General features: G+C 37.8%; 1 protein-coding gene across 1 annotated transcript in view; it reads left to right on the forward strand.

The window, feature by feature from the left end:
* KCNH4 (potassium voltage-gated channel subfamily H member 4) overlaps window positions 1–13,405 on the forward strand; it is a 61,007-nt gene that overhangs the window by 26,645 nt on the left and 20,957 nt on the right. Inside the window, exons 7-11 of the mRNA XM_087713532.1 lie at window positions 2,706–2,907; window positions 7,429–7,623; window positions 8,012–8,211; window positions 10,019–10,268; window positions 12,878–13,092. Of these exons, the coding sequence (XP_087569658.1) occupies window positions 2,706–2,907; window positions 7,429–7,623; window positions 8,012–8,211; window positions 10,019–10,268; window positions 12,878–13,092 (1,062 nt within the window). The remainder of the gene's footprint in view (window positions 1–2,705; window positions 2,908–7,428; window positions 7,624–8,011; window positions 8,212–10,018; window positions 10,269–12,877; window positions 13,093–13,405) is intronic.

The following is a 13,405-nucleotide window of genomic DNA, read 5'->3' on the forward strand; positions in this document are numbered from 1 at the left end:
GTAAACCATGAGTAAAAAAATCCATTGAACATGTTAAAGGTTTCAACAGTAGTAAACACAGTGTACTTACAGACATTAATTGCAATGCTCTTGAAGAGCAGATCATGTTATTAGCTCTTACGACAGGGATAATCTTCAGCCAAACAGCTGCTCCCACTCAGGTGTTCCTTCAGTTTGCTTGCCATGTTTTTATTTTAGTGTGCTCCATTTCGCTCATTCTCCCCCTCCATCATTCAGCCCACTGCATTTTATACTCATTGGGCATATTCTCTCCTCACTAGATACGACAAGTTTCATATCCCCTTTAAAACAATTTTATTGTTTTAAATAAAACAATATTTTATTTATTTATTTATCTCTATGTCGACTGGTTTTACCACAACAACCCTTTTAGTATGATAATTTGTCCATGTCAAAATGAAGTTGAAAAATCAGTTCATCATTAGTTTATGTGACAGATAAATATATATTTTAAAGACTCAGATTTAAGGAGCGTGGCTAGCGTATGTGGAAGCAAGGTTCTGAGGGAGGCACGGACTTTATACATCAGCTTATTTTGCTATTAGAAGCAGCTGAAAAATCTATTGTCATTAAGACCAATTTAAAGCCTTACCACTGTCTCAAGGATTGGAGAAAAATGACCTAACCTGTCAACATCTTGCCAGAATTGAATTCTCTTAGCTAGGCATGATGCAGAAATGGCCTGCTGAAAATCCCTCACCTCTGCAGAGATGAGAGATTATAGTCTTCTCTCATTCCATAAGGTAAGACCTACCTGATGGAATAATGGCTGACAGGAAGTTTTATTTCACTGTTCCTTCAGTCACAGCTGACTATTTTGGGTTTTAACCGGAGGTGGATTGCTCCCAGTTTGGCTGACCCAGTAGTGGAATTCAGGCCAGTTGCTGCAGAACTGGCAGCAACTCAGGCCTGCCACGTCCCCGAACCAGTTCCCTTGCCAATGTTGGGCTGCCGCCATTTTGGTTTTTAATGACTGCGCATGCACAGTTCACTGTAAATTGTGAACCAATAGAAAAACCAGCAGCAACCCACCCCTAGTTTTAACCTTGCTTTTTTGTAATTATATTTTAGGCTTGGTATAGATTTGGGCTCCTCCTTATCCTCCCATTTGATGTTTGAGTCCAGTGGCCTTTGGGACAGATTATTGTGAAAGAAAGTAAAATAAAATCTGTCACATGAAGCTATCCTACTGGAAACAATAATTATAACTCTTGCAACATCTCAGGCTTCCATTTTAAATTTTAACTATGCAGCCCTCTCTTTTCTAATACTGGTATCTGCTCTTTCTAAAGCCCTATCCACCTTATGTAATTTTGCTTCCAGAAGATATTGGAGCTGAGGCTTTTCATACTAATTCAGCACATTATCTGAACAGGAAGCAGACATACTTTGAACTGTGTACTTTATTTAGAAGAACAAGTACATAAGTGAACACAAGATGTAAACATGATTCTTGAAATGAGATTCAAGTGGTAATGAATGGGACACACCCACACACACTTTTCCAAAAAACTTCATTCTTCCTGCCGACCCATTTTATTTTGTTAAGGGACAATTATTGTTGCGTGCACATTAAACTAGTCAGCTTTTAGTTCAACATTCTTCTGCATAATTGAAGTCCTCTGAATTGTTCACATTTCCATCTTATTCACAAGTGCACTGTCTGGGTTACATAATGATTAGTACTTAGGAGAACAAATCACTGTCTGAATATTATATATAGTCATCTACATTCACTTGTTTTTATCAGGAAAATATAGTGAGTTTTAGGCACATATCCAAGAATTTCTTAGAGTGTTTTTTATATTTCTCAAGTACCAGTCAGCAAAGTAATGCAAAACTTTGTCTTCTTTAATAACACAGCTACATGATTGCAGCCTAAGTTTTATATATTCCTCAAAGCCTTGAAAAAAAATCAGAAAAGTTGAACATTTTGAAATTCAGCATTGAACTGACAAGATGTCTCTAGCTGAACATTAGAGCAGCTTTAGATACTGTTCTGATTCTAGATGAATTCCATTTAGACTCTTTTCTTCTGGCAAATCCCACATCTCACCTAGCTCTTTCACTTTGGATGAACCTTTCTTTCTTGCCTTTTATGTCTCTCTGGTACAACCCTTTGGTGGGCAGGTTGAAATATGCATGCCATCAAGACCAAGCACTTGAAGCCTTCAATACAGCCTCTTGGCTAATGAGGTTACTGGCCAACCTTACGACACAAGAGCGCAAAAGAGGATCAATAATGTCCAGTATCTTACTTTCCAATCAGAACTTGCCAGTTTTACTTTCTCTTTCGGATGACAGTGACCTGGCTTTAATGCAGTGGTACCATTTGTGCTACATCACTAAGAATTGCTGTGAGAGCCATGGTCCAGAAATGAAGTCATTTTTTCCCACCTACCCATTCCTGAGAAGAGCTTGGGCACATTGTAAAATGTAATTGGGTTGGAAACTGTAAAAAGTAATGTTTGGATCCCACAAGTCCATGATTTCTTAGAGAAGCAAAATAAATTAAATATATAGTAGCTGAGTTTATACATCAACCCAAAATCACTATATTAATGTTTAATATTATGCACGAACGTGATCACCACTTAAGTTTTGTGACCAGATGGAGTTTGGCTGAATGTTCCAGTGGCCTGCTGCTTTATGTCAATCTGTTTTTCTCTTCCTATCTTTCCCAGACATACCTGGTACACCTGTTAAAGACTGTCCGTCTCCTGCGCCTGCTCCGCTTGCTCCAGAAACTGGACCGCTATTCCCAGTACAGTGCCATGGTCCTGACCTTGCTCATGTCCATGTTTGCCTTGCTGGCTCATTGGATGGCTTGCATCTGGTATGTCATCGGCCGGCAGGAGAGCAACGACCCTGAGACCTGGGACATTGGTGAGCTTAGGATATGATTGGGAAGCTATTGTCATATAAATCCTGGTGCATTGCACCAAACAGAATCTCTTCACAGAATTCACAATCATGACATTCTGTATTCCAGCAAGATAGAATCTAAACTTTTGAAAGAGTTGGAAAGAAATGCAACATTTAGAATAGAAGAGAGTTGGAAGGGACCTTGGAGGTCTTCTAGTTCAGCCCCCTGCTCAAGCAGGAGAACCTACACTATTTCAGAAAAGTGGCTGTCTAGTTTCTTCTTAAAAACCTTCAGTGATGGAGCACCCACGATTTCTGAAGGCAATTGTCCTCACTGGTTAATTGTCCTCACTGTTAGGAAGTTTCTTCTTAATTCCGTGTTGCTTTTCTCTTTGGTTCGTTTCCAAACATTGTTTCTTATCCTGTTCTCTGGTGCTTTGTAGAATTTGACCCCCTCTTTGTGGTAGCCCCTCAAATTTTTAGGTCACCACCTTTGCCAAGCTTATGCCAAACAGTAGCAACACAATTTGGTTTAATCTAGGAAAAAGCAACTTTGGAGCATAAGAACATTAATGCCAGTAACATCAAAAACACTTCATGCTCGCACATAGAATCCCATGAACAGTGGTGCAACTTTTATTATTATTCATTTATTTATGGTCAAAAGCCCCCAAAGCAAATTGGAAACATAATCTAATTTAATTAATAATATATTATACACTTAAAACCTCAGGCCATTAATTTATTACTAAAATCATGTTTTTATAGTAAAAAAAAAAAATCTGTAATTGCCCTGTAATCTTAGGCTGTAATCTACACCCATTTAGGTATTATGGATAAAATGCTAAAAATCAGGGGCCTGTGAGTTCCAGGTCCAACTTTAGCATGAAAACTGACTGGATGACTTTGAGCCAGTCACTTACTTCACAGGGTTGTTGTTGTGGGGAAAATGGAAAAAAGAAGGAGTATTATGCAAGTTCACCACCAAGATACTTAAAAAGTAATAAAGGTGCAATAAAGATATAATAAATAAATATATTTTAATCTGCAAATGAAAAAATTTACATATACCGATTTTAAACAAACCAGATAACTTCCTGCTGGAGACTCTTACAAAATTCACAATACAATAAAATAATGATCCACTATTTCAGGACCAGCATCATTACAGGGATACAATCTTTGAGAGATGGGAATTTTTAAAAATCTACCATATAGCATATTTGATAGCAACACTAGTTTTAAACTAGTTTTGAAAAGAATGTTCTGTGTTTACTATAAAATAGAAGCTATTCAAATATTTAGGGAGTTGAAAATATATATCTATAATTATTTCCAATGATTGCAGGTGAACACCATGCACTGGCTTTACCTATTAATTCCTATACTGAATGATCCCATAGCCTTTGTTCTCATAATCAGTTCATTGACTATGATGGCATACCAGTAAAGAATAAATTATCAGGATCAATGCCAATCTAACTAATATTTTGAGCCACCTGTTTAAATCACATATTTATAAATAATACATTTGGAGAATTCTTCCTTATTTAAGAAAGACATATTTGTAACCAAACTAATAGTACTAACCAAGTCTTTGTTATCAAAATGCATTGCCCAGTTTCCAAGAAAACAGCACTTGAAACCTAGTATAGGACGCTCAAAAGATATTTTTAAAAATTCACCTGCAGTTGTGTTATGCTGTTATTAGCAAATATGATCCATGTAAAGTTTGAGGCGCAATATTGGCATTAAAAGCAAGTATTGTTGCATGAATAAATCTTCATTTTAAGTAAAAAATATTGAAGCAAGGCTCTCATAACAGATTTTACTTTCAGAAGTATTGTCTTATAATGATATTGCCAAGTTAGAGCATGGTTAAATAAAATGTCTAAAATAAAATTATCTACAGCCTTACTAGAACACAATTAACAATAAGCTATTATAACCCAATCAAAGTTTGATGTAATAATTTTTGATGTAATAATTATAAATATTTATTTTCCACCAAAAGCAAATTGTATAGTTTTGGGATTGGAGGTATTAGAAATATTGGAATTCAATATTTCCAGATTAATTATATTTGGGCAGAATTGGAACAATATTATACAATTTGCTTTTAAAATTCCCCCATATGCATGTTGTGATTCTGGATGATTAAATGACCGAATGGGTCCTAAAATGAAGCATTGGTGGCCAAGTTTCCTTATTTTTCTGGCAAACCTTGAACAGGTGGTTTATATGGCGGGTAATCTAAAGTTGAATATAAACTATGAGGTTCTTGTTTAGCCAGTCTTTGTACTAGTGTGAATTGAATAATTTTAAATGGTACAATAGCACATGATAATTCAGTTGGCTTCGTGTTTATTTGTGAATGGGGAGTAAATATGATAGATTATTTTTTAACATCAATCAATTTACTTGCCTTGGTAAAATTATTTAATCTCAGTTTCAGATCAGATAATAATCATCAACCTATAATTTAAAGTTTGTTAATCAATGATAAAGCTGCTCATCTAACCCAATATTATTTCCCAATTATTCTTCTAGAAGGCAATATATATATGGAATTGCAGATTACTTGGGCAGAATACTTAAATAAGCAAAACCTTGGTTTAAGAGATCATTAGGGCAGAAAACATCTATTTGATCAAAAGTCATAGATTCAAACTTAAGTTCAAAGAAGCCTTTGTTAGAAGACTTCTGAACTTAAGCAGAGTATTGAAAGAATACTGAGTAATTAAGTAGCAAGATATCCCACTAAAAAACCCATGCTCATTATCTCAAGGAATATACTGTTGTTGAAGAAAATGGCTTAGGCCAACTATCAGTGAATCCTAATGAACAGTCATTATATTAGACATAAAAGCTAGATTTATTAATTAAATAAATGAAAATAGAAAAATCTCACTTTAAAAAACCTAGATTTTAAAGAACATAAGGCACTTAAGGCAGGGAGGGAGGACTAGGAAATTTCCATTCTTTCCTAAACCCAGAGACTACCAGTAGCTTGTTTGTAACTCATTCATAACTAGCAATAGACCAGATGAGTAAGGAATATAGGGACAACATATAGAGACTTTTCATCTTATTTACAGTATGTCTCACCATTGGCCTCGTAATCAAATAGGTTCATCAATGCAAAAAAGATGATGGGGAAAAAAAGCTGTGATGGCAAAATAGTTAGAATGTGGTATTGCAGGCTAATTCAGTGAGCTAATTCAGCTCAATGCCAGGAGTTCAATCCTTACCAGCTCCAGGTTGAATCAGCCTTCCATCTTTCTGAGGTTGGTAAGACCCAGAATGTTGGGGGCATTAGGATGACTCTGTAAGCTGCTTAGAGAGATGTGTAAAGTATTATGAAATGGTATATAAGTCTAATCGCTATTGCTATACAGTCTTTGAAGGGTGATCTGGAGAATCAAGATATACTCTTTACTATACTCTGAGTAAAATGGGACTTTGCAGGGAGTGGGTCAAAATTTGCCACATGCCAAAATTGTTATTATGATAAAGGTCCTCCCGATTTTGATCAGTTGAAGTATGGCATTTAACTTGCTCTTCTGCTTTGACAAGAAAATTGTTTAGAGCAGACCTCTGAGGTTTCATCCTATGAATCTCAAGTTCTACCCTAAGCTGCTTATTATATTTAGCATAGCCTTGTAAAACGTTTGGCTGTGTTCCAGTGGTGGGTTTCAATTTTTTAGAACCTCTTTGTGGGTGTGGCCTGCTTTGTGGGAGTGGCTTGCTGGCCATGTGACCAGGTGGGAGTGGTTTGCCAACCATATGACCGAGTGGTAGTGGCTTGCCAGTCATGTGACTGGGTGGGCATGGCCAACTTGTAAAATGTGGTGAAACTCACTTAACAATGCTCTTGCTTAGTGACCAAAATGTTGGCTCAGAAACTCTGGCATTTGAAGCACGCAAGTCTTAAAGCTGTCAAGTTACAAGACCCTTGCACCCCTAACCCTTTAGGAAAAAAACCTCAGGAATGTTCAAACTTGACAGCTTTAAGATTTTAAGGTTTAAATAGGTCTCTTAGAGGTGGGAGGGGCGATTGATGAGCCAGCCAATCAGTGAGCAGTGGGCGGGGCAAGCGTGGTGCAGACAGGAGCTGGAACCGGTTCTAAATGGCATGGTAGATTTGTGGAACCTCTTCTATAGAAGAGGTTAGAACTGGCAGGAACCCACCCCTGCTGTGATCACATGTTGACTTTATCAATATGGTTTGTTTAGCTTGCCATGTATGAATGCAAACAATTGTAATTTTTCTAACAAGTCATGCTCAATGACTTGGAATATGTAAAGCCAGTTATTGTGGGTAACTCTACAAAACATGGTAAAACTTAAACCAGAACTTAAAACAATGTGTAAACCAGTTCATCAAAATCATCAAAATCTTTCTTTGATGAGGTAAACAAAAAAATTAAAAGATTGTGTTAAGATAGTCAAATTACATTTCAATTTTAAAAATGACCCTAGCCATGCAATCTCTGAACTATTGTCTACCCAAGAGAATTAACCCCTCATTGTGTCCCACAGGCTGGCTCCATGAATTGGGCAAACGAATTGAGTCCCCCTATGTCAACATCTCTGTGGGTGGACCATCGATACACAGTGCTTATATTGCCTCCCTGTACTTCACCCTCAGCAGCCTGACCAGCGTAGGCTTTGGCAATGTCTGCGCCAACACAGATGCTGAGAAAATCTTTTCCATCTGCACCATGCTCATTGGTGGTAAGTACATCCTGGGTGTAGACATAGTTCTCTTCTCTTCTGCCCTAATAGGAGAAAATTTGGCACTGACATCTAAAACCATCTTTCCCAACTTAGATGTTTGGACTCCCCAAATTCTCAAAACATTTCCAACTATGCAGGAGCAGTTGTGAGGAAAAAAAAAGAGGAAAAAAAGAAATGGAAGGTCTACTAAGTTGCATTTCAATGATTAAATTAAGCCTCTATGATTCAAAATGTTTTATAACTCTAGGGAAAGGCTATTCCCTTCCATGCCATCTTTGCATGCTGATTTCCTTGAAGCAGGGGCTTGTAACTATTGGAAACAGGGCTCCTATTAGAAGGGTCATTCACCATATCCAAATATCCTCCTTTCTCCTCCTTGCTTCAGCTCTGATGCACGCCGTGGTCTTTGGCAATGTGACAGCCATCATACAACGGATGTATTCACGACGCTCCCTCTATCATACCCGCATGAAGGATCTCAAGGACTTCATCCGTGTCCACCGCCTGCCCCAGCAGCTCAAGCAGCGTATGCTGGAATACTTTCAGACCACATGGTCTGTCAACAATGGCATTGATGCAAATGAGGTGGGGCAACTCATTCACTGATTTTTCTAGAGGGAGATTGGGAGGGAACATTGTCTAATGGCTAAAGAGGACAGCAGAAACCTGAATTTGTGACCTGTTTATTTGCAAGGAGCAGGTTTCAAAATCTCAAATATCAAGTCAGTATAATAGGACTTGATGGGTTGAAAGAGTCCGTAACTGTGAAATCTTTAGGAAATAAAGGATTGCTGTTGAAATGATACAAATTCAGAGAAAGGCACTACTCATCTTGCCCATCATTGGTTTATTTTAATATAGCTTGCACAAAATAACTTCTTTCCTCATCAGCACATCACTCTTTAGCCTCCTTTAATGTGTCCAGACTGTACTATCAGTTTTCATTATAGTAACTGTGAAAGGAACCCTGTTTGGATCATGGAAACTTTTTCTTTTTGAAAATGTTACTACCTGAACCTTGGCTTTTTAAAAACGTCTGAGGTAAGCATAATTTAAACAATTTTGGAGAGAAAATGAAAGCAGAAGACAAAAAGCTTACTTGCAGTTTGAAGGTGTGTGGATTTCAACTCCCAGAATTCTATAAGTTGAAGTTTACACATATTCAAACTGGTAAGGTTGAGAAACACTGGCTCAGAGCAATTGTAATGGAGGAAGAAATGTTGCGTTTTTTACTTGGAATGAAAGCAACTTTTGGGAGAGGGATTTTAGACCAGGAAAACAGCAAAAAGAAGAATTAAAAGGTTTTTTCCAGAATAATTGTTCCCATATTGCACCCCACTTCAGTTATTTTTTGAGGAGTCAAAACTTTCCAAATTCTTTGCTTTACCCTTCCAAGTGTCTTCTGATCAAATTCTAATCATTCCTGCTTCACATCTCTTTGAATATTTTGGCTTTCCAAAAGGAAGAGATTTTCAAAGTGAAGAGATGAATGGGTGACATTATTCTCTTCTTGGCTTCAGAAATTTAATCTATTTGCCCAGGGGTTTCCTGCCATTTTTTTCCATAATGAATTACTGGACTCCAACATGTATATCCCATCCAAGTTTTCCCCATCTCATTTCTTGGATTCTGGACTATAGGTTTACATTTCTTATGCTTTATCCTTCATAGTTTTCGTCAACCCCTCACAAGGGAGAATAAAATCAGCTGCTCCTTATTCATTTATTTAAAGCACTTTAAATCCCATTTGTCATATGAAAAATGGATTAAAGGCAAATATTTTTAAAGCTCCTTCTCAGAATAAAAGGAGGAGGGATGTGGAAGGAAATGAAAAATAGAACCCATCAAGGTGAAGAATAAATTCTTAAAGAGTAGCAATGATTTGTGTATCATATTTTCCCACCTCAATGCGTGTATGTTCAACTCTCAGCAATGGCCACATAGGAAGGGAAAAGTGATTTAAAACAACATCAGTTAGATATGATTCAATGAAAGAAAGAGCCTAATTTATCTGATATTCTGAAAAGATTGATGGAATCACCTGCATCTAATTCCAGCTGCCACCACAAAAATGACAATCTATCAATCATCTAATTGATAAATGGATGAGTTAGCCAATGAGAGAGCAACTGATGGTTTAAACAGACTGGAAGTAATGGAAATTAAAGCTTTGCAATATGGGAGATTACAGAATAGCAGTGTTTCTCATTCTTGGCAACTTTAAGATGTGTGACTCTAACTTCCAGAATTCCCCAGTCCTCTCACTAGGGAATTTGGGGGATTGAAGTTCACACATCTTAAAATTACCAAAGCTGAGAAACACTGGTCTAGCAGTAAATGTAATTGACACGGAACTCCATACAAAAGCATCCTTCTCGCCTTTTCTCTGTAGCTCCTGCATGATTTCCCAGATGAACTACGGGCTGATATTGCTATGCATTTGAACAAGGACATCCTGCAATTGCCGTTGTTTGAAAGTGCCAGCCGTGGCTGCCTGCGAGCTTTATCCCTGCATATCAAGACCTCATTCTGTGCACCCGGAGAGTATTTACTACGTCAGGGAGATGCCCTGCAAGCAAATTATTTTGTATGCTCAGGATCCTTTGAAGTCCTTAAGGACAACATTGTGCTGGCCATTTTGGGTAAGACCTAGGAAGAAGAGTAAGCAATACAGCATCTATTTGGGCAGGGAGTGATAGATCTTGGGTCGGGGAACAATGGGGACTAAACAACGGTCCTGATTTGGAGCTTGTTCTTATTTCTTTTTTAGCAAAAAGATACTTTACAAAACTTTTTTCCAGGGGCATTTTTCTCATGACATTGCCTCCTCATTGTAAATCCACTAAGTCCATTCCATTATTCCAATGTAGAAGCAATGTTTTCTTACTTCTTTCAGTACAAAATCATCCCATGTGAATTATCTATAATACCTTGGAGGGGGGAGTTGCAGGTAATGCTGTTAGGTCCGATGTTCATTTGATCCTACAAAACTACTGCAGAAACACCTCCACATCCAATTGTTGAATCTTTTGGCTTTGATAGTGAGATAGACCAGACACCTGATCTTTTTTCTTTATACCGAAATATTGAATTATTTGGAGATCAGCCAGCAAATCTTCTATTGCTACATCTGATAAAGTTATTCCTGGGTGTCCATGCATGCACTGCAGAGATCATAAGGAAGGGAAAGTGTGACAGACTTCCAAAAACATAGGATAATGGAGGGGGAAGAGAGCATGAAGAGTTTTTAACAAAAAAAATGGTTAATGGGGGAAATTGATTCCAAGAGGGAAAAGATGACCCAGAAGCAAAATAGCACTGAGAGCTATTTTGGGCTCCTTTCCTCTGTACTCCAAATTTGCTCTTCTGGGCACTCAGGCAGGTTTGGGGCTGGGAGATGTTGTTTGATATCATTACAGGAGACTCTCATTTCTCAGACAAAAATATAGAACTTATGGGAGTATGATATTCCCATATAAAGAGAGCGGAGAATCAGATCTCTCTATCAAAAGATGAGACTAATAATCCTGTCAGAAGAATGCAGATATTTTTGTAGAAAACAAAAATGAAGGGCAGATAAATAGAAAAGAAGTAAGGCTTGAATTCCCAATGTTCAGGGATACAACAGGTGGCTGTTTTTCCCATTAGTTGCTGACAACCGGAGAGCACAGTTGAGACTGCTTTGGAGATATCCAGCATAAAATTGTGTCCAAGTAGCAAAATTACTTGGTTTATTGTTAATCTAATCTTGTTTATTGTTAATGGTTATGGTAATCTATGTTGGCTGTGTTGGCAGAACAATTTATACTTTCCTCCCAAATCAAGGAAAGAAGAAAGCATATTAATATGACCATTGGAAAGACTTATAGAAAGTGTAATTGAATGCTGACCTGGTTTGCTGTGAAGTGAAGTTCAGCAAATGGTTAAACTACAGATAAGCTCTTTGACAAAACAACAAGTGGGTGACGGGTATACATTTTAGACATCTCTAACAAGTACAGGAACTCACAGAACAAGGCTTAAGAAATCTGTCTAGCTTTAAAAAAGTCGTTTAAAAGAGCAAATCTGAGTGGCTTGTTGGGCAGGAGTTTCAGAAATGAATGTGTGAATCCATCCCATTGGTGCTCATTCAATACACCTTGATTAAAGAAGCTCTAGCTGGCATGATGTGTGAACTTATTCACCATCTAGCAAAAGGTCAATTTCAAAACTGATTCAGAGTGTCAGTAGTCTGGTGGTTCGCCCATGAGGCCAATGTTGAGAAAAGACAGGAGACAACCTTTCTCGGGATGGAGCGACAACCCAGATTGGGGGTCTGAAAGCCCCTTTTATTGAGCTAGGACAAAGGCAGGAGGAGCAATAGCATGTGAGTAAATACAGCCTGCAAAGGTACAATTTCTAATCTACTGCTCAGTCTATATATGGTCAAATCCTGGACGTCAATGGTAGGCACATCTCAGAATGTTATGTTATGCCCTATCAGGATGTTATGGCGTTCTAGGAGTTTGTTTTCTCCTGTGTGATTCAGCGTGGCTCTGCAACTATATTACAACAGTAGTCTCCAGATATGTTGAGAGTAATGTCCAGAGTTGCTAGCCAGTATCGCCAGGTGGGGGAAGAAGCCATGTTTAGGGAAATCTTCTGTACAATAAAAGAAGGTCAAATTCTCCCACCCAAGTTTTCAGTGCTTTGGGGATCTACTACATGGAACAAAAAATTAAGGTAATCTGAGTAAAACTTGTTTCTTGCTTTTATTTCCTCTTTTTTGTAAAAATGAAATTGTAATAAATATTTCCAACAGATGTACATCTGTTTTAGCATAGCTATGGAAAAGAGTGGTAGGAACTAAGAGAGCAGGCAATTTAGAACTGTTACAATTATTATAAAAATAAAAAAGAAAGAATAGCAAAACTATCCATCTTCAGCAGGCAAAATTCTTGTCCAAAGGTCCAGACAGTGTCTGCATTTGTACTTAGAGATAAACTGTTATTTACAACTATGGAATGATTTAGTAACAGTGGCCCAAACTCACACATTCCATTAAGTCATCAACCATGATTTACATATTATATAGAGGATAGCCCAAAACTCTAAATGAAAACCAAGCAAATTATTTGATGGCTTTGCATAACTTGTGAGCCAGTCATTCTATGACTTTGAAGTATTGTTTGAGTATACAAAGGCAGAGGCTGCAATAGCCTCTCTGCCTCCTGACCCATTCATACATATCCCAAACCTTGACTTTTTGTAGGTAAAGGAGATCTTATTGGTGCTGACCTGCCCAGTAAAGACCAAGTCATCAAGACCAATGCAGATGTTAAGGCACTGACCTACTGTGACCTCCAATACATCAGCCTACGTGGACTTTTTGAGGTTCTGGAGTTGTACCCTGAATATTCTGCCAAATTCATGGCAGACATCCAGCAGGACCTCACTTTCAACCTACGTGAGGGTAGTGAGATTGAGGTAGGTGGATAAGGATGACATTTCCCTTTGCCTCTAGCTCTTCGTTCTGGCAGAGTGAGTCATTCCAAGTGAAGAACATTTGACTTTCGCAGAAATTTTCTTTGTCCAAGACACTAGTTTTCTAGTGCTTCCACTCTGACAGGGCTTTTCTATGTATAAGGGAAAGGAAGTTCTCTGCTTCTTTTATATTTTGTCTTTACAGGAAGTAGAACAGGAAAGGGGGATTTGATTTTATTCCATATCAACTCCAGTGTGGTTACCATAGTTATGCAGACCATCGTTTCTCAGCCTCCAAACCTTTGTGATATGTGGA

Source organism: Thamnophis sirtalis, unplaced genomic scaffold, assembly GCF_051295495.1.
Source record: "Thamnophis sirtalis isolate CommonGarterSnake01/CBP01778 unplaced genomic scaffold, rThaSir2_p1.2 scaffold_4, whole genome shotgun sequence".
Classification (NCBI taxonomy): Eukaryota; Metazoa; Chordata; class Lepidosauria; order Squamata; family Natricidae; genus Thamnophis; species Thamnophis sirtalis.